General features: G+C 45.4%; 1 protein-coding gene across 3 annotated transcripts in view; it reads left to right on the top strand.

Moving 5' to 3' along the window:
• Positions 1-2,645: 2,645 nt before the first annotated feature.
• The window catches only part of TRADD (TNFRSF1A associated via death domain), a 32,311-nt gene continuing 8,666 nt past the window's right edge, over positions 2,646-26,290 (top strand). The window contains exons 1-4 of one of the 3 annotated variants that reach the window (XM_090063221.1): positions 2,646-3,049; positions 8,726-8,870; positions 22,762-23,039; positions 25,215-25,404. In XM_090063221.1, the coding sequence (XP_089919347.1) occupies positions 8,735-8,870; positions 22,762-23,039; positions 25,215-25,404 (604 nt within the window). In that variant the 5' untranslated portion in view covers positions 2,646-3,049; positions 8,726-8,734. Of the gene's footprint in view, positions 3,050-8,648; positions 8,871-22,761; positions 23,040-25,214; positions 25,405-26,290 lie in introns of all 3 variants that reach the window. The other 2 variants (XM_090063222.1, XM_090063223.1) reach the window with 2 other exon arrangements.

Genomic DNA, 26,290 nt, shown 5'->3' with positions numbered 1-26,290 from the left:
GGAGGGGCTGGGCTCTCTGCTCTAGAAAAGAGGGCTAGCCCCACCCCTCTTTTCACCAGCCCAAGCAGGGGCAGGAGTATGGCCAGTAGCATGGCCCCCTGAGACAAAGGGAGCAGGGAGGGGGTTTGTCTGCTGGGAGACTGGAGCCCCTGTCAGCCATTCCCTCCTCCCCACTCCAGTGACAGTAGAAGGAGAATGGCCAGAACCACTGGCATGGCCCCCACCATCCACCTGCCTTGCCAGCAGCTGGGGCTGCAGGGATGAACCTAGCTGGCCTGTGAGTACTGCTGAGGGTGGAGGCAGGTTGGGCTGCCAGGGCTGGGTCCTTCTCAGCCAGCTGCACAGCTCCCCGTGCCCAAGCCGGGAGGGCCTGTCATGGAAAGTGCCCCACAGGGCAAGCCTGAGGGGACAAGTCCTTTCCCAGCCCACTAGGGCTGTGTGACAGCCCAGCCTGGCAGCATGGGCGGGGGTTGGCTGGGGAATGGAGTTCCCAGCTCCGAGGTGCTGGGGGGCTCAGGCCCAACGGCCGCAGCTGTGAGCTGGCCAGGGCTGGGGAGGTTTTTCTGCCCCTCTCGCCTCCAGCTGCTGCTGCTGCTGCCGTGGCCGCACTGCATTGCTCTGGGTAGGGGGGCAGGAAGCTTCAGCCCCGTGGTTTCTGCCTAGCATGTGGAGCTCCAGCTCCAGACTTTGGCATCCGGTGGAAGGCATCCAGGGGCTGGAGCTGGAGACCCATCCGCTGGGCAGAAGCCATGGGGCTGAAGCTTCCCATCCCCCCAACCCAGAGTGGTGCGGTGTGGCAGCAACAGGAAGCTGGAGGTGACGGGGGCAGAACAGCCACCCTGACCCCGGCCAGCCTGCAGATGGTTCTGTGCCTGCAGCCCCAGGCACTACATAGGACAGGAAGTGCAGTGGTGGCTGCTGGACTCGGGGCCCACCAGCGCCTCCAAGCAGGCCCAGGAAGCCTGCTCCCCAGCCAGCCCCCACCTGTGCTGCTGGGCTGGGCTGGGCTGTCACACACCCCAGTGTCTGGGGAGGGCCCTGTCTCCATGGGCCAGCCCTGTGGGGCACTTCCCAGCGGGCTGGGGCTCCATGACAGCCCCACCTGGCTCAGGCATAGGGAACCAGGAGAAGTCTGGCCATACAGCCCCTACGGCCCAGGGAAAGTATTTACCAAAAATCAGCATTGCAGTAAAAGTATGACAATAACCAGTTAGATTTAAAAAAAAAGATTGGAGAATATATGTTTAAAATATGTTGACTTAATATAACGAAGCAAACATAGGGCGGTTTCAAGGCCTTTGAAATGAAAACAGCTTCATAAAATTGATTTTAAAAAAGTTTTCATTTCCTAGACCATGGCTATTTTTATGGCTCTTCAAAGACAGCACGGTTGGACCCAACCTGCACTCTTCTACAGTTGCTTTGTGTGGTCACAGCTACTAGTCTTTTAATCTAGAGTGGTTAGCCCCAGTTTATGGCTCAGTGCAATGATCTTTTTCTTTATTTGCCATGCTGCATGGACAGTAAGCAACTAAGATGCAGTAGCCTTTTAGAAATGCACACTAGATGTTTGAACTTTCCTAGATTCTTAGATGTTTGGGTTGGAAGAGACCTCAGTAGATCATCGAGTCCGACCCCCTGGCCTGGGCAGAAAAGAGTGCTGGGGTTAGATGACCTCAGCCAGGTGCATGTCTAGCTTCCTTTTAGTGACCCCCAAGGTAGGGGAGAACACCATCTTCCTTGGAAGCCCATTCCAGATTCTGGCAACCCTTACCATGAAGAAGTTCTTCCTGATGTCTAATCTAAATCTGCTCTGTCAGTTTGTGGCCATTGTTCCTGGTTACTCCAAGGGGTGCCCTGGTAAACAGAGCATTTCCTATTCCTTGCTGTCCTGCCACCCAATGAATTTGTAGGCACATTGGAACTGTATTAAGGACTTTCTTTCTTTCATTTTTCTAATTTAGAGGTTTAATGCTATAGAAAGGATTTCCTTGGCTTTTCCATCACATTCTCATTCTCCATTTCCCATGGTGAAAAAGTCCTGTTAAAAACAAATCCATAGGTGCAGTGACTGAATTAATCTTTTGTGGGAATGGGCCGATTTGAGAGAAGATATCATCTGGTGCAAGAGGAAATCAGATCAGAACTTTTGAATATATTCTCGGCCTCCAGTGCCTCACTTGCTGCTCTTGGGCAAGTCACCTAACTGTGCTGTGCCTCAGTTTCTCTCGTTAACCATGGGCAATATTTGGGTGCCAGAAGACATAGTTGATGCTCACAATGTGGTGCTCATTCAATACGCATGCTAAAAGTGCCAATCTTATATTCTGCATCATCAACCCCCACCCCCTCCCGCCTGTCCCGTTTCTTTCTTTTTATAAACACAAACTCCCAAATTTCCACACTGGGAAAACTAAGGTGTAAACCTCTAAATTTAAAGCTTGCTTTTCTATGTTACTTGGAATATTAAGACTTCTGTCCAGACTATAAAGGGTTACATACAGCTGAATTCAGACCAAGGTAAAGGGAGGGCAAAGGCACTCTCATGTCCCTAAAATCCAGTTGATTGGTTTAGTGAGTCAGCTGATGAGAGAAGCCTGTTTTTTTTACCAGTTCCTCCTTCCTGTCCCACTGCTAACTTTCAAGTGAGACTTTTATGTACTCAGGACTGGCAAGGGCCTCGACCAATAACATTGATTCCTTGGCCTGAGGGTGGTTCAGCTCTAGCACACAGGAAAACACACTTTCCCAGAAACAGAACTTGCTTTATCTGAGCCTCTGTGACCTACAGGCATGCTAGATTTTACCCCTTTCCTTTCTGCAGTAGCACTTCGCAGGCCTTGCAACTAACTAGCCAACTGGCACTAGGACTATAGCCAGGAAGTTGTGGAGGGCACTGATTTGTAGCCTTCAGCCCCTCCTGTACCTCTTGAGATACCTGTCATTGGAGCCACATGACCAGGAGCCCCCAGTGAACCTCTCTCTCCTGTTCTGCGCAGAGACGGAAGTGCAGGCTTCTCGCAATCGTGAGGAGGGGTGTTTGGAAAAGGTAAATGAACATCACTGATAAGGGGGTGGCTCGCAAGTGGGCTGATGTGACACTATGTGTTTTGTTCACATCCATCAGGGGCCTTGGTTGCAAGGGGAGACTATCCTGATTTTTCCTTCTAGTGCCCAGAAAGTTTCAGCATGCCCTACACATCCTCTTGATCTGAAACTTGATGGCTGAGATAACCAATTTGTCATTGCCTTTTGCCAGCATTTAATTTTAAATTATCTGTTTTTTGCTGCTAAATCGGAAGTTAAACAAAAAAGCAAAGCAAGCACTTTTTCTATAGTCATGTGCTCTTAAGCTAAGCTAACTTTCTGGACTCGGAAAAAAGTTTCACTTCTGGAAAGGGGATTTTCTGAGCTGTCAGTCCAGTGGGGCGGCTTAGTATTCTTTCTCCTTCCTAACCGTATGTCACTGATGCCATTTTTAAATACAGAACCCAGTTTGCTGCTGGTGTAGTCTATGGAGCAGCATTGTTTTACCCCAGCAGAGAATTCTCACATTAAGCGCAACAGGCAGGCCTACCCATGTGCTGTATGCACGCATCGGCATGGTTTTTATTGCTTTTTACAAAAAGAAGACAAACAAACAGCCTAACGGTAGAAACTAACAGGCCAGAATCTTGTCATCTTGCAGTACTGGTACTGAAAAAGACCTCTCAAATGTTAATAGATGATAATCCTGATGTGTCTTGTTAATAAGTACCAGATATGATGCTCGATTTAGGAGGTCAGGCCCATACTATAGACCCCAGCTGGCAAAGCCATATCAGTTAGAGGTGGGAAGAGGTGCAGTCCTTGATTATCATAACTGTGTCAGCTGCAGCCCCTGGTATAGAGGCGGTGATATTAGCAAAACTGCAATGACAATGCATTGTTTTAATATAATGGTACAAAATCATACTTTGCGGGTACAGGTATTTCTGTACCAGTTATAAACATGGCCGGACGGTGACATTTGTTCACCAAGAACTAAATCAGCAGAGGGACCAGCAAAGCATTTTACACTGGCTACTGTATTAAAAATGAATCATTTAAATCACTGGAAGAATTAGGCCTATTTCCACCTCAGTAATCTAACATATTTGTGCAAATATTCTGCCAAATGTTACTGTTTGTAATAAATCACTCTGCACTGGACTTTCTGGAGTTATAGAACATCTTTCTCCTTTATGAAGCCATGTATTAAAGACAATACGTAATTCAAGATATTTTTACTGGAGATGGTACTAGCCCATTAATTCTCAGCCAGGGTGCCACACGACCCTGGGGTGCTGAGAGATCCTTAAAAGTGTGCTGCACAATATTTTAACACTATTAGGTGTGTAAAGATAAAACCATAGATTTCAAAGAAGAATCCATAGTGTTATAAACATTCTAACCTGTTGTGGTCTTTCTGAAGTTTTTGCAACAGAAGAATTGCTCTATTATTTTTCTGTAGTGAAAAAAATCAAGTGAAAGCTTAGAGCTGGCATTTTTGAGGGGTGCCCAAGTCTAAAAAAAGGTTGAGAACCACTGTACTAACAAATGAAACACTCTGTCAGCACTTGCTGCTCCTTCCAGGTATTCTGGTACACTGGATCTGGTACACTGGAGCTCTCGCTGTGATTCTAGAAAAAGGCTAGGAGCATTAAACTGGAGGCAACCTACTAACAGAGCATGCTACCGGAAATATCATGTTGCATAGGAAGGATATTACACCAAGTAAATGTAAATAATACAGTAACACAATGAGAACTATGGTTATTCTATTTGCATTTTAAATAGTGGTGATCTCATTGTTCTGGGTTTCTTTGACATCTCTTTGTTCTGGGTTTGTTCCATTTTTGGGCCCTTCACTACAGAAAAGATGTGGACAAATTGGAGAGTCCAGCAGAAGGCAACAAAAATGGTTAGGGGGCTGGGGAATATGCCTTATGAGGAGAGGCTGAGGGAATTGGGCTTATCTAGTCTGGAGAATAGAAGACTGAGAGGGGATTCAATAGCAGCTTTCAACTCCCTGAAGAGTGGTTTAAAAGAGGATGGAGCTGGACTGTTCTAAGTGGCGGCAGATGACAGAACAAGGAGCAATGGTTTCAAGTTGCAGCAAGGGAAGTTTAGGTTAGATATTAGGGGGAAAAAAACCTCTCATGAGGAGGGTAGTAAAGCACTGGAACAAGATACCCTGAGAAGTTGTGGAATCTCCATTCTTGGAGGTTTGTAACACCTGGATAGACAGAACCTTGGCCAGGATGATCCAGTTGGGAATGGTCCTGCTTTGATCAGGGGGTTGGACTAGCTGACCTCTTAAAGGTTGCTTCCAACCCTAGTTTTCTATGATTCTATTATATCACCTAGCACAATAGCACTTCTAGATGCTACTGAAACTACAACTAATATTTAAAATAATTTTTAACATTTGAGATATGATTGAGATTTTGAGATGAGATATGAAAGAAGAAACTGCAAAATTCAGTGCAAAATCTTGTGATATAACAACAACTCTAAAAGGTCTATTTTGAGACTGATGGTAGTAGAGAGTGGCAGTAATTAGGAACTATAGTGTCATGCTGACCTCAATATCTAGAAAATTGTTGGAGCAAATGATAAGACATTAAATTTGCAAAGATCTGTAGAATGAAGAGGTGATCACTAGTAGCCAACATAGACTTCTTAAGAAAAAATATGGCAAACCAACCACCTTGATCTTGAGTAACTGATCTGGTGAATACAGGAAATGCTGTGGGCATAGTATACCTGGACTTTGTCATGTGGGACTATGTCAAAATCCTTGGTATTCTCATTGATAAACTAGAGAAATACAAGGAAATAGAATAACCAGGAAACGGGTGCATAATTAGTCGAATAACAGTAAGCAAAGAGTAACTATTAATGTATCAATGTTGGACTTACAAGAAGTTTTGCAGAGTTCTGGATCTGTTATTGTTTAGTATTTTAATTAATAACTCAGACATAGGATCAGAATTCCAGGTAGCACAAAACGGGGAGGAACTGCAAATACTTTGGAGAACATGATTAAAATTCAAAGGCATCTTGATAGAACTGTGTGCTATAACCAGCAAGATGAAAGTCAAAGACAAAGATAAAGTGCAATACATAGGGGAGAGAAGTGAGATGCATAATATAGAATGGGGTATAACTGGTTTGATGAAAAGGATCTGAGATGATAGCTCTCAAACTCACCCTAACTCAGCAATGTGATGCCATCACACAAAAACAAATCCAATATTGCATTATAGTAATAGAAGCACTGTATGCAAGAGACAGGATGCAATGATACTATACTACATGACACAAATTGGCTTCAGCTGGAGTACCGTTGTCTAGTTTTGGTTCCATGTTTCAAAAGGCAGAGAGAAACTAGAGAAGATTCATAAGTGAGTGACAAAGATGATAAAGGACATGGAATGCAACTCACATGAAGAAAAATTAATGGACCTAAGGAAGTTAAGTTTGGCTGAAAGGAGTTTAAGGGGAAACACAATAGCAGTTTTCAGATACTGGCTGCCATAAAGATGGAGAAAAATTGTTCTCCTAAGCCAAGGAGGGCAGGACAAAGGGTTTAAAAAACAGGAAAGTAGACTCAGATTGAATTTCAGGAAAAAAATCCTAACTATAAGAACAGCAGGACAATGGAACAAGCTGGTTAGAGGAAAATGTGGGATCTCCTTCACTGCAGGTTTTTAAGAGGAAGCTAGATGGACATTGTTTGAGTGATTTAGAAGAGGCACATCCTGCATCTGTGTGTGGGGTCAGACTAGAGGACCTAAGGTCCCTTCCAACCCTATGATTCAGTTGTCATGGGTGTGAAAATTCCTGGTTGTGAAGCCAGTGTGGGACTACTTACCTTCTAAGCTTATTTTGCATGTGGTGTGCAATTTCAAGATTCCCTGGGACTTCCTCGTCAGACCAGCTCTTCGCCAAGGAGAAGGCTTGAAATCCCAAATTCATGCTGTCTGGCCTGGAAGTCCTTGGTTCAGTCCCTTGCATGTTGGCCAAGATAACAGCCATCATGCTTAAAATCTAGAAAACAACATGGAGAATGGGATACAGCATCCTATTGAGGGAGACGAAGTTGATTAACAGGGTAGGAAGAGGATATGTGGAGGGGAAAAGATTGACTGAAGGTGAGGTAGGTGGGCATGTAGACAGGAAGAGAACGTAGGGTCAGGCTTGTGAATGGAGAAGAGGTCTCAAAATAGCTCTAAGTTATGATGCCATGGAACTGAGGGTTTGAAGGCTGGGAGGGTTTGCCCTTGCTAGGAGTGGTGGGGCTTCCTCAAGCCAGCACAAATTAGAATAGTTAGGCTAATACCTACAAAAAAGAAATACATTCATGCTTCTAGTTTTAGATTACTATGTGATGCAACCTCCCAAGTATCCAAGACCTCAAGTACACGATTAAAGTCCGATAAGGTTTTTTTTATTCTACCAGGTTCCAATAATTGGAAAATTCAGACCTGCTTGCATCTCTGCAATAAGTGTTCAGGCCATTTCTGGCTGCAAAATTGTTTCCATTTAACAGGCACATGTTAGGGGAGTATGCCTGGCTGATACCAAGATGTTATCAAGTTTCCTCTCTGCATGGGGTACATCTTATGCAACTCTTGACTAAAAAAACAAAAAAACCCCAAAACCCTAAAACAAAAATACATTGCTGATGGTTGTGGTTTGTTCTTTATCGGTTATTTTATGCAGGTTGCAAATGGTTTCTGAAGTAGCTGAAGCTTAAACTGTTTACACTTAGGAGAGGATTGTTTTCATGTCAAATGTAAGAGCTGGCTTTGTTTTTAAGAGTTTCACCAACCATCGTGCTCTACATCATGTCATGATGCCTTTACAGTGTGGCTAACTGGCAAAACCACTACAGAAGGCAGGGCAGTGTGGCACCTTGTAAACTAACTCAGACAGGTTTTTGGTGGGGGAGCTGAGTGTGTAGAGAGCCAGATCCATCTTCTTCCCTCCATCTGTCCTACCAGGATGGTATCCTGGCCTCAATGAAGTTCATGTCCATTTTGCCCAGTGACTTCAGTGAAACCAAGATTTGAACTTTGGGATTTTTTACTGGGTGGAAAGAAGCCAAGTTTAAGCAGTTCTTGGGATCCTGATTAGAATCCTGATTGGTGAGCCCTCAGCAGGTTCTCAACTTTAAGTTCAGAGATTCCCTGGACTAAAAACTGACCCATTAGTGGGACTTTAATGTTCGGTTTCTTTGAGCCACTGTTTTCCTGGGGAACAATGCTGTAACACTGTTTACAAAAATACCATGTTTTCTAGTGTATAAGCAACAAGTTCTGTTCCTGGAAAAGGTCTAAAATTAAGGTGCATCCCATACTATTACCAAGGTACTGAAAATTATAGAAAACATCTTAATAAGAGATGATCAAACTTCAATTTATCTTAAAAACATGTATCCCCAAAATGTTATCCTTTTGAGGAGTGTGAATGGCATCTTATACGCAGATGTATCTCATCCATTAGAAACTACAGTAATAATAATACTTCTTCAGTATCACTAATGCAGTGTTTTTCACACACAAAGAAGAGCAAGTCTATATAAAAAGGCAACAAACTAGCACCCAACAAGCTTGTAGTAGTGTTTTCTGTGCTTACCCCATATCAGAGCTGCCTTCAAAGTGGACCAGGCTCACAGCTCACCTACATGGTGTTTTAGGTTCAGAAGATGGCCAGCAGCTCTGAAGTCTGGATTGGCAGCGCTTATTTATTCCTTCAGTCTAAGAAGATTGTTCTGCCCTCTCTTTATGGAAGCTCCCAACAGAAACCCAAGGTGTTCCAAGCCCTCAAGTTGGCATTAGCAGGTACGTATCTCATTTTGCTTATCACTGCACTGAATACAATTGGGAATGCTAATCCTGTTTCTGTTGTTGCCCTTTGATTTCTTTAATTGCTACATGAATGTGATGCCTGTCAAAAAATGGTTGATCCATAACACCAAACAATTTTCAGGAGTCAAAGTGATCTACTCTAATTTCATTAGTCACATTCTATACATTTGTGTTAATCTTGATTTTAGTCTCAGGGATTTTACAGAGAGCTTCAATCCAAGATGTCAATTTGAGTTCCAAGTCATTCAAAATACCTGCAACTTGTAGATGAACAATGATCCACTGAGAAGATAACTTCTCTTTTCTCCTTTTCACTACAACACAAGATAAATATTTAAGTTATACAGAAGGCAGTGAAATGGTGTAGTTACATTTTAGTTCTACACTGATAGCATGAGATCTTGCATTACATTCATTCAGACCTTAAACCAGATTGTATGCTCTCTTGTCAGATGATTTAGTTCCATAATAGTTTAAACATTCACATACAACACTTCCTTTCCTCCAACATCAAAATCATGTGCAATCCTTTTCGTTGTTAGTAGTGCTTGTAAGCTTGGATGAAAAGATAGTAAAAAGTTGAGAAAGACTGTAATAAAAATAGAATGATTTAATGTTACAGTTTGATTCTGGCTTACAGGTCAGAAACTTCTGGCTCCTACTCTTATGTTCAGACCATGCTTCCTTCTTAGGCTGCCAAATCAAAGTGCAAAACCTGAATTCAAAAGCAATATGTATAGTGAAACTAACACACATTCTCAAAGAATAACCTCCTGTATTTGTACCTCCCTGCTCATTTAGTCATTTAGCCCCATTTCTGACATGGGGAAAAGGATTCCCTTTTGGACAGGAAATTTTTTTTTTGCATTTGCAACCCATGAGGGAACACAGTTTCTTTTTTTTTGGATGACCACATGTTTAAAACTAGTACTTCACAGAACTGTCTGAGCATATTCTGGGCATTGTTTTTGGTATTGTAGTAGCAGAAATAAGATTGAAGATTCATTCCCATTGCATTACGCTTGTGCATGTACAGGGAAAGAGACAGTCTGTGCCACAGAAAGTTTACAGTCTAAATCAGGAGCAGGCAATTATTTCAGCTGGAGAGCTGTTTAATGAGTTTTGGTGAGCTGTTGAGGGCTCCAAGGGTCACCCCTTGACAGGTGCCCTACTCCCTGGTTGGCATCTTGGAACCAGAAGTCCCGCCTCCTAACTCCTGACCTTTGCCACCGGAAGTCCCTCCCCTTGCCCCCAGAAGTACTCCTTTTGGGAAGGAGCTTTGTCATCTTGGAACTGGAACTGCCCCCCACATTATATACTAAAAATCAAACACTGACAATAACATTTTAATTTTATTTTAAAAATATATTTTGTCCTGATTTGTGTGTGTTTGTGTTGCGTATATAGAGGTGATTACATAATAGCTCAAAATGAAATCTTACTCTTGTATGTTGTGGGGGGTGTGGAGGGTTATGGGTGGGTAGGTATGGGATTTGTGGAGGGCTGTGGATGTGTGTGGATGTGGCATATGGGGGAGGGTGTGGGGATGTGTGGATTTGGGTGGGTGGGTAGGGGTGCCTTGTGGGGGTGGTGTTTTGGGGGATGTATGGGTATGTGTGGGGGTGGGTATGGAGTTTGTGGGGTGTGTAGAGGTGGCTTGGGGTATATATGTGATGGGTGGATGTGGGGTATACATGCTTGTGGGTGTGTGTATATGGTGAGGTGTGTGCATGTGTGTGGTGGGATGTGTGCACGTAGCAGTGAGTGGGGCTTCCCCCAGAGGCATGCTCCCCTCACAGGGGGTACATGTGGGGAAGTGGGTGGGTGCAATGTTTGTGGGAGGGTGTGGAGGAGGATATGAAAGTTAGAAGCAAATTTGAGAACAGTGACCTTGAAATAAAGGCCTGTAGTAATTTGCTTATAGCATCCATAGATTTAGTTATTTCAGAATTGATGCATTTTTTTTTTGACCGCTGCAAGTTTTAGTACAGGTACTTCATAAGCACACTTTTAAGCAGTACTTTTGTATCTATTTATATATAATGCAAACTACATATGATATTAATCCAAAGCTAAAAGACTCATGATTTACTATATAGTTCATTGGGCTGAGCCTCAGCAGAGTCAACAGCATTTCAAGCCATGGTGACCTCATAGCTCAGCACTGCTTGGGTGTATGCCTGCCTATGTCTGTCCATAACCTAAATCTCTCTCGTTATATTTTAAGCCGGTTGCTTCTTGTTTTGTACCCTTTGGGCACAGAGAACAATTTATCACTATCACTTAATAGCAACTCCTTTTGAACAGTTGTATTTGAAAACTGTTAGCAAACTCACTGTTCAATCTTCTCTTATCTAAAGTAAATAAAACCAGTTTATCCAGCCCTTCCTCATATGTCATATTTTCTGGACTATAATCATTTTTGTTGCTCTCCTGTGGACTCCTTCCAATTTGTCCACATTTTTCTTGAAGTGTGATGTCCAAAACTGGACATGTACTCCACAGAAAGCTTCACCAGTGAGGAATAAAGGGTGCAGACAGAAGTGGAGCTCCCAGCTGTAACTCAGTATGCCTCACAGGAAGATTCTTGAGTTAGAACAATCCCCCAGACCAAGCTGAAGTTCACTGTTGAACTTCCAGAGGAGAGGGGGAATTAGCTGCTAGCTTTGAGCCTGCAGCCAGTTTGCCCTAGCAGTAGCCCCTCCTCCCTGCCAGTCCCCACTGTTTTCAGAATGGGAAGGGTAAAGACAGCAGAGGGAGATCATTCTGGGGATTCCCCAGCCAACCCTGGAGGGTGGGGTGGATGAATTGGAGCCTCCCCACCTTGGGTGGCGGGGCTCAAGTACACCTGTACATCCTCCAGTGGGGGCTGAAAAAACCTCAGACCAAACTCCCTCTGGTCCCTTTTCCCCTCCCATTCTGAAAACAGCTCAGAGGATGGCAGGCAGCCCAGACAGATTACAGAAGACACTCTATTTTAAAATGTCTTCATCTGGACCCTCATGCAATGAGGGTTTAGATTTTTGCCCAATTTGCCATTTTTGAAGCAGTCTGCAGCCATGCACTTATGTTTGGTCATGGCTATAAACCACTTTCTGTGGGCAGATCAGGCATCATTTCTGTCTGTGCCTAAAATGGATGAGTCACTTCCTGTGACTCACATGTGATACTCCTGTTAATATATCCCAGAATGATATTAACCTTTATGTAGCTGTATTACATCACTGACTCATTCAGCTCACAGTTATGATGACCCCCCAGATGCAGACAGAAGTGATAATTTTTGCCTGATCTAGGCACAGAAAACAGTTTATAGCTGTGACCAAATACAAGTACATGGCTGAAACAGCTTTAAAAATGGCCGATCTGGTGAAAATCTGACCCTTCATTGCATGAGGTATCAGATAAAGATGTTTTAAAATGTAGGGTCTTCTGTAACTTGTGTCTGTGGAGCTCCCAGCCTGTTGTGGTGTTCAGAATGGGAGGGGGGAAAGGGACCAGAGAGAGTTCAGTTTTTGAGCTCCCCTTCCTCCCCCAGAGCATGGGACCAGTGTATTGGAGCCCCCACCCCCCTGGAGGTGGGGGGGTGGCTTTAATTCACCCATCCCACCCTTCAGCATTAGCTGGGGAGCCCCAAGAACAAACTCCCTCTTCTCCCATTTTGAAAACAGTGAGCACAGACAGAGAGCCTGGCTGTTGCTATGGGAACCTGGCTGCAGGCTCCCAGCCTGCAGCTAGATTCCCTGTCCCCTGAAGCCAACAGTGGACTCATCTGGTTTGGGGTAATGCTGTGACTCAGACTGCTTTGCAGAGATGGTTCTGAGTTACAGCTGGAAGTTGCACTTGTCTGTACCCAGGAGGTCTGTTTCTGTAGTAATGCAGGCTGCCAGTTGGACTACATCTCTTCTTTCCTTCAGATCTAACTTGCCTGGCAGTCAGAAAGATTCCCCTCCACCCACCCCCAGCACCATGAAACCTATTCCTCACACAATGACAGTACACTACAGCAGGAACAACAAGTCCCCCTGCTGCCCCACACACCCAGTGGCTAGAGAGAGGCCACTAAATGTATAACAACTAGATTCTTGTGGCAGATTATAATAAAATAGGAACAGAAATGCAGGTTAGAGTCTAATAACTAGGGTGCCAAGGCAGGACACTGAGCAGAGAACTTCAGCCCACTATCTCAAATTCTAGAATTCTATCCCACTATCTAGAAACTCTCCCTGTGCTCTCTCTGTGAGTCCTGAAACTCCTCTGCATCCATGGGCACATATAATCCTCATTAACTTAACGAGCATTAAAAAATTTAAACTTGTTTATTTTGTTGCATCATGTTTGTATTTGCACACAACAGGGTTGCGAACAAATTAAGTCCCATGTGCAATTCCCCTTAAATTCCAGCATGGAGAACCAAATACCAGTCTGGCTCAGATTGCCCTCCCTCTACTCCCACCAGGCAAGTGAAGCGAAATCCCTGACATTTGGTTAGGGCGGCTGGAGCAGGGGCGGAGGCTAGGGCTGCAACAGGGCAGGGGCTGCAACAGGTAAGGGGGTTGGGTGTTGCCTCTGAGGGCAGCAGGGAACATCGTGGCCTGCTGGGTAACACAGGGGCTGGTGCCTGTGCTTGCAGGTGCTGAATACTTACGAGACGCTGCGCCCGGGGAAGGACGGGGAAGGAGTCAGACTGCCTGGCACAATGCAGCAGCCCCATCCCAGGGTGGGGGGTGCCACAAGCCTCCCCTTTTCCCTGCAGCCTGCACTGGGCCAGATACACTTTGCCGCCGCCTGCATGAAATGGAGCCACCACGCTCCAGCCCAGTCAGGAAGGAACATTCAGGATCCCTTTGGGAAGGCTGGGGAGGGGGCAGGGGGCTACAGGTTGGGAGGGAAGGGCACCGGCAGGGATGGGGGCACAGGAGGCTGCAGGTCGTGAGTGAGGGGCACAGAAAGGGCTGAGGGGGCAGGGGCTGCAGATCAGGAGTGAGGGGCACCAGAGGGAAGGGTGGAGGGGCTGTGGGTTGGGAGTGCAGGGTACTGGCAGCACCAGGGTGTTACAGGTCAGAAGTGAGGGGCACCAGCATGGCCTGGGGGGGACAGGGCACTGCTGTCTGGGTGTGAGGGGCACTGGCAGGGCTGGAGTGAGTGGATCAGGAGTGAGGGGCAGCAGCAGGGCTGGCATGGAGCTGTGGTTTGACACTGGGGGCAACAGAATGGGCAAAGCAGGGCACCAGCATGTCACTGCCCCCCCCCCATCACCCTCTCCCTGCTTGACAGGACTACAGTTCCGAGCATCCCCCAGCTGCCCAGGCTTGGTACAGTTTCCATGGGGACCCCTGACAGACCCACAGATCACTGTCTTGTCTTGGGGACTCTGGGTGCATAGTGTCCTTTCTCCTTCAAGACAAACAAAGGAGACTTTCTTAATACTGGTGTACAAATCTCTCAGGTGCAATAAAACTGCATGTTCCACTGTCTGTCTGTCTGTCCCCTTTGTTGGGAAGGAGGAAAAATGCCTGCCTCTGGGTGGGATGGGGCGGGAGGGGAAGAAAACCCTTCAGCTTTTCTTGCTCCCAGGAGAACACAGACAGGCCTTGGCTTGAGAAGGTGCTAATTACCCTCTTTGAAATGTAAAAAATTTCCATAAAATGGAAAAACCCATGGCTAGGTGCTGCATTTAGTCAGGAGGAAGGGAAGAGTAGAGGGAGAAGGTGCTGTTTTCACCCTGGCCAGAGAACAGTGGGGCAGGTGGGAGCAGTGGTAAGGATTTAGGTCTGACTATGACTGGAGACTGGCAATCATGACTGGCAGCAGCACAGGGGCACATTACATGGAATTGGGGAGGAGGGAGGGTTGGTCTCTGTTGCCTGCCTGCTGCCTCTGCTCTCGCCCCATGGGCCAGGGGGTGCCCTCCCTGCTTTTCTTAGCTTTTTCACTGCTCTCTGCTCTATGGCCACAGAAGTGAGTGAAAAGGAATCAGGAGTGGTTGACTTGCTCTGAATTGTGTCTGTAGAAAAGTAAAAACTAAATTGGGGGGGTGGTTACCTTAGGAGTCCGGAAATGCCCACGTTGGATCAGTTCGGACCCTCGCCCTTGAGAAGACAGAGTGGAGAAAGGTCACAGCATATTTTCAAGAGATGAAAATTTCATTTAAAATGTAGTTCTGCTTAATAAAATCCAACTGTCTACCGTCAGAAGTTTAATTGTAGACATACCAAAGAAATACTCTTCTTAATAACATTTCTAGCTTGACAGATAGGAGTAAGAGCAAGAATGTATATGAATAGCACAAGAACTTTCAGGAGAAACTTGTTCCCAGGAGATTTCCATCCTGTGTTTCTTGACCATCCAAACTTTTGCTTGTCTGAACCAACCTCTCTCCTGTCATGTTATAACTAGTACCATACAATCAGTGCTGAATTTAGGCTTAAACTACTTAAGCTACAGCTTAGGGCATCACCATATAAAGGGCCTCTAAATAAAAAAAACCCTGACTCAATATTAAGTTTTATAACAATCAGTCAGTAAATAAAAGACATATGGGAAAGTGACTCTCTAAATATAGACATTTTCATTCTAATATGACAGAAATATAGATATATATGACTCTGTAGTTATATATTTGTAATTATATGTGCAAATATAAAGCATTTATATTTCCAGTGTCCTCTCTCTGATAATAATAAAGTATTGTTTTTATCGTATGGGGCCTCTTAAGCTGGAAACAGTTTAGGGCCCCAGCATGTCGTAATCTGGCACCGATTATAGTTCTCCTAACTAGGCGCAATGCTACCTTGAAATAGTACCACATTTTCATCTTCTTAATTTCCAAGGTAGGTGCACTGCAGGGACTTGAAAAAAATATCAGGCCAATTGGACCAACTGAGCTCATCATCTTTTTTTTCTCCACCCCTCCCCCCCCCACCGCTCCCCTTAGGAAGATGAAAATCACATTGGTCTTACAGTGAACTAATACCATACCACAGAGCATTACAGACTGACTCTGGGGGGGCACCCACAGAAACCACTGGCGGTGGAGGCCCTGTCAAGGAGAGGGCCAGCCCTTCCGACAGCATGTGTTGGCTGTCAGGGGGGCACTGGCCCCATCAGGGGGGCACGTGTACCCCCTGCTAGTTGCCTATGCAGGGGAACATGCAGTTTTATTGCACTTAAGAGATTTATAAGGAGCACACACACATTTGCAGTGCCTGAAAGGGCAGATTTCGTGGCATGTACATGTACCCCATGTTTCTAAATTCTAGCACTAATAATTGGTTTCTCCCATTTCCTTCTGGAGAAATTTCACTGCTACAATCCTTCTCCCTGCTGCTAGTCCTTTAATTCTCTAGCAACACCAGTGTTCCCAGATGTTCCTAACTGAAAGAACCATTTTGGTTAACTCTCCATTGTCTCTGATCTGGCCAGATGTGAACCCAGCCCTGGCAAGCCACATATACCCAAGGAAGGAAGCAACATATACCCACATATTCAGCAAAGCAATTATTTCTAAAATGCAACCAGAATTCCCTGCAAGGTCCCCACAGTGGTCACAACAACTCACCAAGTGATTTCACATTTTGGATCACAAAGCCAGCAATTTGCCCTGAAATCCTGATTTTTGTTTTTTTTATTTTAGATAAATCAGTAAAACCAAATGACAACAGTTTTATCCTCCTCAAATATCAGAGGGGTTTCAGGAGGGAGGAATATGCCCAATCTAACTCCCTCAGGGGATTGGAACATCTGACTCTTGTTTCTTACTCCTAGGTTTACTACTGCAGTCCAGTGATTTGACAATTAGACTTGTGAAGTATGGGATTGTAATAGGGTAGGCTACCTAGGGGTGGACATGTTACCCCCCCGGGTCCTTAACCATGCCAGTCTTTCGCCTGACAAGCACCCTCATTCTGTCCTGCCATGTCTTGTTGGTATAATAAATACAGGGATGCTACCCTTGAGCTTTAGCTTTGGACACGGTCAGGCTAGATCCTATTAACCCTGTTGTTTCTACCCCCTTTGACATCCCGCTTCACTGTGGATGGTTCCCGAGTCTCTCAGTTTTATGGGCCGTATGCGTGGCTCCAACTACTCCTTTACCATGCCCCAAGCCTTGCAGATGATACAGGCATTGTCTTGCCTAGGGCTCTTATTAATTTGGGTCCTTGTCTTCATCGGGCTCTCCACAGCCCTGTCTCTGAACCCTCTCTGGAGGTGGGCTCTCCGCAGCCCTGTCTCAAGTGCGGTGTCCTCTCTGGTGCTGGGGTCCCCACGCTGCCGTGAGCCCCTATGAGGCATCCTCCTTCCCCTAATAGGCTCAACCAAACCATCGGTTGTTATCGGACAGCACACACTCAACCACCAACCTCCATGAGTCCCTGGGCTGTAACAACGCAGAGCTCACATCATGCTCTGCCCTTTTAAAAGAGTAAAACTCCCTCTCTGAGGCTCAGTGCCTAGTAGGCAAAGATACCTTATGGGCTCCTGGTGCCCCCTTTGTTCTAAGGGTAACGTATCTACCGGCTACCACATCTCTGGGCCCTTCCTTCTCCTGGAGTCTCCTTCCTCTTTGGCTGCTGGTAAGGGACTAACTGCTTGGTCTCACCCCTGAGGTTTATATGGGCCTAGGGCCCGCCAGCTGATCAGGTGCAGGTGCGGCCAATTCCCTCATTAACCGATTGTCCTGGCAACCTGTACCTGGGTTCTTATCTCTGCTCTAAGAGGAGCAGGCATCTTAGTGCCCTGCTACAGGGATGTTTTTGAAAAATTGCCAGGATAAAAATCATACAATAAAAGGGCCAATATTTTGCTATTTGGTTTCATGTTAGTCAGCACATTGTGGGAAATTTTTTACTGCTATAAAAAGAACTAGTTCCATTAGACACCCATTAGACGCAGTGGGACAGAATCCATTTGTATCAAGAGGGAATTTGAGTTACAGAGAGCCAAAAAATGTCATCTATTATCTTTTTCACTGCATTAACTGCCTGTGTAACACTAAGTAAAACCAACTTTCCTGTTTATTTTCTCTTCTTTATAATAATCATTCTATTGTCCATTATTTACCATGCAACCAACTCTTTTTTTAATTTTTTAATTGGGCTTACAGAGTCCTCCTGCCTTTTCTTTTGGGATTCACCAATGTAATAGTACTGCCCCTGATTCACCAGTCTACTCTGGATGCTTATAACACAGGTTCATTGCCTGCCAGCCAAATTTATGGCTGCTTTGCGTCACCAGGGTGGTGTGAAACAGCCAGATTGTACTGGTGAAACCAGCCAAAAGAACCACGCTGTCCATTCAGACCTAGGAAGGGAATAGGTTTCTGGAAGAATTAAGAACAAAGTTCTCTTCTTTGAAGCAGCCTACAAAGATAACATGTATAATACATAAAGGTTTCTGGGTTTGTATGATACCAGTTTGAACAGATCAAACTCTTAGGCAAACCTTTGTTTAATCAACCTGTTTTCACTCCCAATAAATTGGAGTCATAAAATGAAAGGAACATTAGCTTGTCAGCAGTAAATTGAAATGCTGTTCCCTAGGTTCCTTCACAGGTGACCCAGTCACGTATCTGCTCTAAAACAGACTTTGTGCTGTGACCGGAAAGTCGTAAAGGATGTCCACTGTTAAACCACAGGAGACACTCACTGTATACTTAGTGCAAAGAGACTTGACAGATGCTGAAGCTGATTTAAAATGCTCTGCTCTTTAGAACAAACAGATCCAGTATAGATGTGGTTTGGTGTCCTAAATAGCTTCTCAGAATTCTGTTGTCTTGACTGCAAAGAAGGAGTGTTGTTACACCAAGGTTGCTATCTCAAGTTAGCCATTGTGATGTCAAGTTCTAGTGGAGACAAGGCATCTGTGTAGCTGCAGGAAGGATCAGGCCCCAGGGGGGCCATGGTGTCTTCTGGGGGCTGCTCGACTCCTGCTTTGATCCAGCTCACTGAATACTCTCCCTTCTCTCTTGACTGCCATGCCTTGGATGGAATAATTAAATTACCAAAAGGAAGGCTGTAACTCAATACACTTTTCAGGAAGGGTTCTGAGTTACAATGATCCCTCAGACCCTAAGGTCCCAAATCGAGCCCTCATCCTCTTTGTAACCAGGAGGTCCCTCCTGGATGCTGAGGGTCTCAGTTCTGCCCTCTCAGGCCAAGTGGGCTGTTCTGGCCCATCCATGCCCCTAAGGCACTTGTTGCCTTAAGACCTATTTATGGCCCCCTTCTGCCCTTACAGCCACACCCATGTCTCACAGATGTTACCAGCTATTACTTCAGGCCTCCTTGCACTTCCACACCATTGTTGGGGCTTCAGCCTTTCCAGACTTGGCCCTTTTCCCCTTGGGGCCCTTTCAGCCTAGGTCCACCACACCAGACTGCAGCTTTGGGGCTCCAGTCCCTGTCTCGCCCCTCTAGGGCCCCTGGCCCTGTTGTTGCCCCTTGGCCCTGTCTGGCTTCCACCCATGCTAGGCTTCAGTCCCTCTCTAGGTCTTAACCCTTGGTTGACCATGCTTGAGCCAGGCCTGGCCCCCTGGCAGGACTCAATGGCCTACTTGCCCCTCAGGCACCCTGTAGCTTTACACCCCAGTGTTCCTCTTAGGCACCCCACTCGGGCTCAAGTCTAGGTGCACCACTCAGGCACCCATCTGTGGCCACCTCTTTTCCCCTTTGCAGCCACTCCTTGTCCACCGGTATAAACTAGAACAGTGGTTTTCAAACTTTTTTCATTTGCAGACCCCTTTGGAAATTTCAAATGGAAATGCAGACCCCTTTCATTGAATAGTAAGTGTGGGTATTCACATACTTTTGAATGATCATAATAATTTTTCACAGATCCCCTAGATATAGTCTGCAGACCCCCAGGAGTCTGTGCACCACAGGTGAAAACCACTGAACTAGAACATAAACTAGCTCACTGGCTATAACTAAAACACACCCACACTGGGTGATTTGGAAAGCTTCGGAGATTTGGACATAAAGACAACTTTAAATGTTTTTTCTACATACCTCTAGGTGGCAGGGGTTTGTGAATGCTGTGATGCTGGGGTGCATGGAGTGCCCCACAGAAGTGCAGGGGGCTCCCCAGCATGTTCAGCAGCAGACCCGGAAGTGGACCAAAAGTGTGCTGGGGGGTCCCCTGTGCCCCCTGGTTCAGTGATTGGTGCCTCCTGGGTCTGGGGGGGGGACACCCAGGATCCCTGCGGCCAATCACTGAGCTGGGGAGGTGCAGAGGACCCCCCAGCACGCTCCCTGGCAGACCCAGAAGTACTTCTGGTCCACTTCTGGGTTCACCAACAAGCACATGGAGGGCCCCCATCCATGCTCGTGTAGGACACTCCATGCACCCCAGCATCACAGCGATTACAGGCTGCGCCTCCTACCTCAAGGTATGTAGAAAAAACTTTTAAAGCTGTGTATATGTCTGAATCGCTGATTCTCCGAATCGGCAGCGAATCTTCAGATTTGGATTCAGCCAAATTGAATCAGGAACAGTGATCCGAGTCAATTAATCAAATCACTGTCCCTGATTTGGGCCAAATCCAAATCCACATCAAATAGAACCCACTTTGCACACCCCTACTGCTTACACTACCCAATTGCGGGCTGGGGTCCAGGGAAATGCCAAACTCATCCTATCTTATTTGGCTTTGGGCCTGTCTGCCTGTATCCACTGCTGGGGGCACTGGACGGAGCAGGCGGGGCCCGGGACTACAGCCAGCAAGGTGTGCTCAGCTGGGGAGATGGGATGGGTCCCGGCTCGGTCTCCATGGAGATCCTGGCTGTCTGCTCCATCCAGAGCCCCCAGCAGTGGATGAGGGGCAAATGGGCTGGGGTGCCCAGGCAGTGGAGCCAGGTCCAGTGGCATTGGGGGAGATGCTAGCAGCGGCAGCAGGAAGGAGCTACTGCTTCAGGGGCTGCCAGGAAGCTGAGTCCAGCCACCACAATGCCCTTACTCCACTGGTGCACCCCCTGGCTCTGTGAACTACAGCTCCCAGTGTGCCTGACAGCCACACACAGGGCTAAGGCAGGCTATACTCTGTGCCAAGCAGCACCCCTGCAGCAAGGGATCTTGGGACCAGCTGCATGCACCATGATCTGGGCTGCCCCCCACGCCTTCGGCTGGGCAGGTTCGAGGGACCTACTGCAGGCCAGATAGAATCAGTTGGTGGGCCAGATCTGGCCCTCAGGCTGTATTTTGCCCACCCCAGTCTAGTCTTAATAATAAGATAATTTAGTAGGTATAGCTTATTCCATCCAGGAGAATAGTAGAAGCTGTTAAAGCTAAATCAAAAAGTTCTCATTATGCTTTTCAGTGAAAAATTCAGGCATGGTGTCACTGAAACATTTCACAAGGGGGTGTTCATTCTGCTGAATTTTTCATTTTGGAAAAACATTAACAATTCCAAAACATGCACCTTCAACATTTTTGTATGAAACATTTTGACATTTGACATTTTGACGTCTCAATCTGAAATTACTTTTTAACGTAATTGAATCTAATTTTATTTTTAAAAACATTAAAAATCTCAAAAGCAAAACAATGCAATGTGCTTGAAACAACATGGTTTCGATCAAGTCTAATTGTTTTTCTTTCATTTTAATTTTCATATTTGGTAAGACTTTTTAGTATTTTCTTTAATTTAAACCAGGAAGACTTTTTTCAAAATTTCACCTTGCTCTATAAGCTCTACCAACAAAAAGCTCTTTGGCTACTATGTAGAGGGATCACAAATCTGAACAGAAGGCAGACAAGTAAAACTTTGTCTTAGTTCTCACCTCAATAGGGGACAAAGAGAGGAACGCTCCTTGGCAGAAGAAATCTTTCTGTTTAATCTCCTTTGAAATAAAATCTGATTGAAAATTAAATTTACCTCATTGGTTTAACATAGGTATTTTCTCCCTGTGGGTCTGCGTCACTTGTTGGTGTAGCTCATATGGATGGTTTAGCTCCCAGGTTTAATCCCTGTTCACAACATCCTTATACAAAGCTTGATTATCTGGCTGTTGGTTTTAGAGCAGTGGAGAGCACTGATTTAGCTGGCATGTGCTGCTTTTTTTGGTGATACCTTTAACTGTATAGTTGGGGGAGATTTTAGACAAGCTTTTGGGACAAAATGCCCTTCCTCAGGTGTGAGAAAAAAGCAGAAACAGCTTGACCTAAATAAAACAGAACAATGACTTCCATGACTGCGTATGTATGTGAAAAAACAGTCACTTAAAGGAATGGAGGAAGGCAGTAAAATAGGAGCAAAGGGAATAACTTCAAAACAAGAGAAGTGCAGTAGAATAGATAATTGTGTGGAAGAGCTAGCGCATTCAAAAGGGAAAGGGTACTTATTACCTGTAGAGTGCAGAAAGATTGGCAGACATAGAAGGTAAATAGTAACAAGTCATAAAGCCATTTTCTGTGAGGATACCTGTCATCAGATTTATTGGTAGAAGGTTAAGTGTAAACAAGGGTTTTGTGTGCAGGGTACATTTTAATTTACATTAGATATACAAATGTTCAGATTCTCTCCCCATTGCAGGAAGTCAAAGACTCTCCCTTTGTGCACTGTAGTTTAAATAGCCTTTAATTCACCTCTGGTTTAATTACTAACTCTCAGCACCAACACCTCATTACCAGCACCTAAGTTTAATCAGGTTGCCTACATAAAATGAATTCATTATATCATAGTCAATAAAAGATTAACCCTTTCTTCCCAGTTTCAAATACAAACTCTTAGTCATGAAAAAACACTGTGATATAGCACGAAGGGGAAATGACCACAGAAAAAGGAATCTAACTGAGCTTGACACTGAGATGTACACTGGGTCATGGCTTTCACTGGCTGTCTCACAGTTGGATATTTTCCTAACAGATTCCACAGGCAGCATGAATGGGGTTGATGTGCTCAAAGTGCACTGCAGTGACCCACACTTGATTGTCCAGCTCAAATTTTGCAACGAAGAGAACTGCCGTAAATTCCTTCAGAGTTACCGAGAGGGAGCGCTCCAGAAGTCTCTCCAGAATCACCTCCAACTCACCCTGTCAATGCCCACCATATCTGTTGAAACAGATCTGAAGACTGGAAGTGAGCATCTTGACAGAATGCTGAATGAAGTGGAGCACTGCTTAGACTGTATCTACAAAGAAAAGGTGAATTGGTGAGGAAGGATTGTCTGGGGGTGATGGTACAAGTGGAGGACTTAGGAGATGTTGGTTTCAACTTGGAATTCATTAAGGAAAAAAAAATCTTAAAAAGATACAGAAAAAACCCAGAAAAATAGGACTGGAAGAGACCTCTGGAAGTCATATAGTTCTGTAGTGCTCAAACAGAGCCAGATGAATAACAGGAGGCTGGTCTGGGAGCTGGATCCAGCATGGGTTCAGCATGTGGATTGGGCTTTTAGACTGGCACACAGAGCCTGCATCCTGTCTTTATCCATGCACTGGAAACGGCCAAAGACAGACCCTGCATGCCAGATCCAGGCACAGACAGGCTATTTGTGCAAGATCTGGCCATGGAAAGACTGCACATGTTACATCTGGCTGTGGACAGAGCTTGTGCACCAGCTCAGACTTATAAGCCAAATATGGCTTCAGACCAACTGGCAGTTAATACTGCCACTGCTCCCTTGCCAAAGAATTTCTAGACCTGTAGGAAGCCCTGTGGGCTGGATGGCTAGTTTTGGCCCATGGGTGGAGGTTGTGCACTACTGATCTAGTTCAATCCCCTTCTTGAGGCAAGATCATCCCTATCTAAACCATTAGGAAAAACTAAAAATGGTAGCTTCCAAGTCTCTTGACTACCCCAGGGAATAAAAGCCACCTGCAATATCCCAAAGGAGTAAGTGGTACCTGTTTCACAGCAAGCTGCTTTTTTGCAAGCATATAGGAAACAAAGAGCAAAACTTTCATTTTGGGCCCAAACAATGGACTGTTCTAGAAGCTCTGTCAGTTTTGACTGCTCCTCTCTTTCCATCCCTTTTATGGACTTAACAGACCAACCAGAAAAAAAAGATGAGTGCATTCTCTACTCCCCAGAATGGACTCAGTCTAATTTATGCCTGTTAGTGTAACAAATGTTAAAGTGACAAACTAAGAAGCAGGGTGTTTTTGGCAGCACCCTTTATTGGACCAGCTGTGTAGTTGTGACATCTTAGACAAACTTTGAGCCACAAAATCCCCATCCTTGATGTAATATTATGACAGACTCAGCAACAGAACATGGTCTCATCTTTACCTTTGTGTACTGACTGGAACAAAGGAACATTAGCAAAAAAGACAGTTTTTTGCAATTAATAATCTCTGCATAAAATCTAATGCTTATAGTGCTGGGAATTGGAACATATGGGTTCTAGTTCTTGCTTTGACACTTATTTTTTGGGCCTGATCCTTAGTTGGTTTAAGTAAGGGTAGTTGAGCTGATGTCAGTAGACCCATTTACATGTGCATTAATGTGCTTTTCCTAATGCACATTACATTTAGTACCTCTGGGCATTTATACACATACATTTGTCTGGTATGCACATGCTGGAGATCTGGCATGTGAGCTGATGCACCCTGTGCTGCATCACATACGTTTGTATAAATGGTGAAATCTTCGTCTGCACTGAGAAAACGGTGGTGGTGCACTTTTGAACTAACACACCTTTGATGTGTTTTGGTTCAAAAGTGCACCGCTGCCATTTTCTCAGTGCTGACGTGCATATTGCTGCTTATACAAATGAATGCGCCGCAGTGCCAGGCACTTTTAAAAGTGTTTCAAATGCCCTCCAATATGAGGTACTAAATTAATGTGTGTTTGGCTGCCCTAATGTGCACTAGGGTAAGCACATACTTTTTAGGTGACCTTTAAGGTGCAGCAGCATGTTCTACTGTGCATTCACATATTAGTAAGGTTTTTTACGTGCCACTTTAATGCGCAGTAGAATACACCACTGTGCATTAAGGGGCATGTGTAGATGTACCCAATTAGGCTCTGTTTATAAGTAGCAATTAGTAGTATATTCCCTTCACTCTATGGGTAGTTACTAAACTTGTGTGAAAAAACAAAAATGGCAGGGAGGTGGGGAGGGAGTTCAGGGAAAGCCACGTTTAAAAAAATGAAAAGTAGTGCAAATCCGTAGACTGTAAGGACAGAGAGGGGCTATTAGGCCATCTAGTCTGATCCACTTAAGAGCAATAGAATTTAATCTGGTTGTCCTTGTGTTGAACCTAATGATTTACAATTGACTAAAGCATGTTTTCCAGAAAGGCATCAAGGCTTGATTTGACTGCTTATTGGGATGGACAATTTGGCTCAAATGACTGCTGCTATTTGCCTTACAGCCTGACCGTCTGAGGGATGAGGAAATTGCAGAGCTGGAGAAATCTCTCAGGAGCCTGACTTGTCGACAGGAGAACAACATGGTTGTTGCAAAGAAAAGCAACTCTTTGAACTCCTCATCTTTGCCTTACCCTTCTGGGGCAAGCTCTCTACCCCAAGGAACCACTTTTATCTTTCAAGGACAGCACTTTGGTGAGTGTTTAGTCATAAACTGTCCGAAACCTAAAGTTCTTGCCTGTCCTTTCCTCCAATACCATAGGGAGCTAGTAACTGTATGCTGTGATGTCGTGTGATCTCAGCATGTGCTTCAGCCAGTGGCGGGGGGGTTAGACTAGATGATCTATTCAGGTTCCTTCTGACCCCTACTATGAAACTGGTTCCAGGTGTTCCTGGATGAGGCAAAACGTGAACTTCTCAGAGTCCGAGGTAGCAGGGACTATGATATGAATCTAGGTCCTGACAGACTGTGCAGATCAGTACTTCGTCCAATCTCCTGGCTCTGACAATGGACAGCAGTGGATGTTTCAGAGTTTACCACCCTTCCACTCTCTTGAGTTCTCCTCACTGCTGTAACTCTGCCTCACTTTTGCCAGCAGTGAAAAAGGGTGAATTAAAATGTTAGTGTTGTTTCTGCATGCCACATGATTGAAGTCAATCAGGAGCATCATTTGTCTTTGGGAATGCAGTGGGGCTCTCTGAATTGGATTTCTACTAATTAGGTATGTTATGGACACCAGTGGATCTAACACAGGGGTGGGCAAAATCTTGCCATGGGATACTATCTAGCCTGCTGCATTCCCATCTGGTCGGGCGGATAGGATGGGGCTGTGGTTGGGCGGGGAACAGCATCCAGGAACACGATAGGTGAGCAGGGCTGGGGCCGAGATTGTGGGGGAGTGACAGCATGGAGCCAGGGCCCAAGGCAAAGCTGCGATCCACTCCCTGCATCCCTGCCCCAGCCCCATGCTGTCACTGCCTTGTGATCCTGGCCCCAGCCCCTGACTCCCTGCCCATCCATCCTGCTTCCAGATGCCACTCTCCATCTGCCCATGGCCCCATCCTATCCGCTTGGACGAGC

This window comes from Crocodylus siamensis, chromosome 9, assembly GCF_052110815.1.
Source record: "Crocodylus siamensis isolate JL-2025a chromosome 9, ASM5211081v1, whole genome shotgun sequence".
Classification (NCBI taxonomy): Eukaryota; Metazoa; Chordata; order Crocodylia; family Crocodylidae; genus Crocodylus; species Crocodylus siamensis.
Note: the sequence above shows the minus strand (reverse complement) of the source record. Positions and strands in the feature narration are given on the sequence as shown.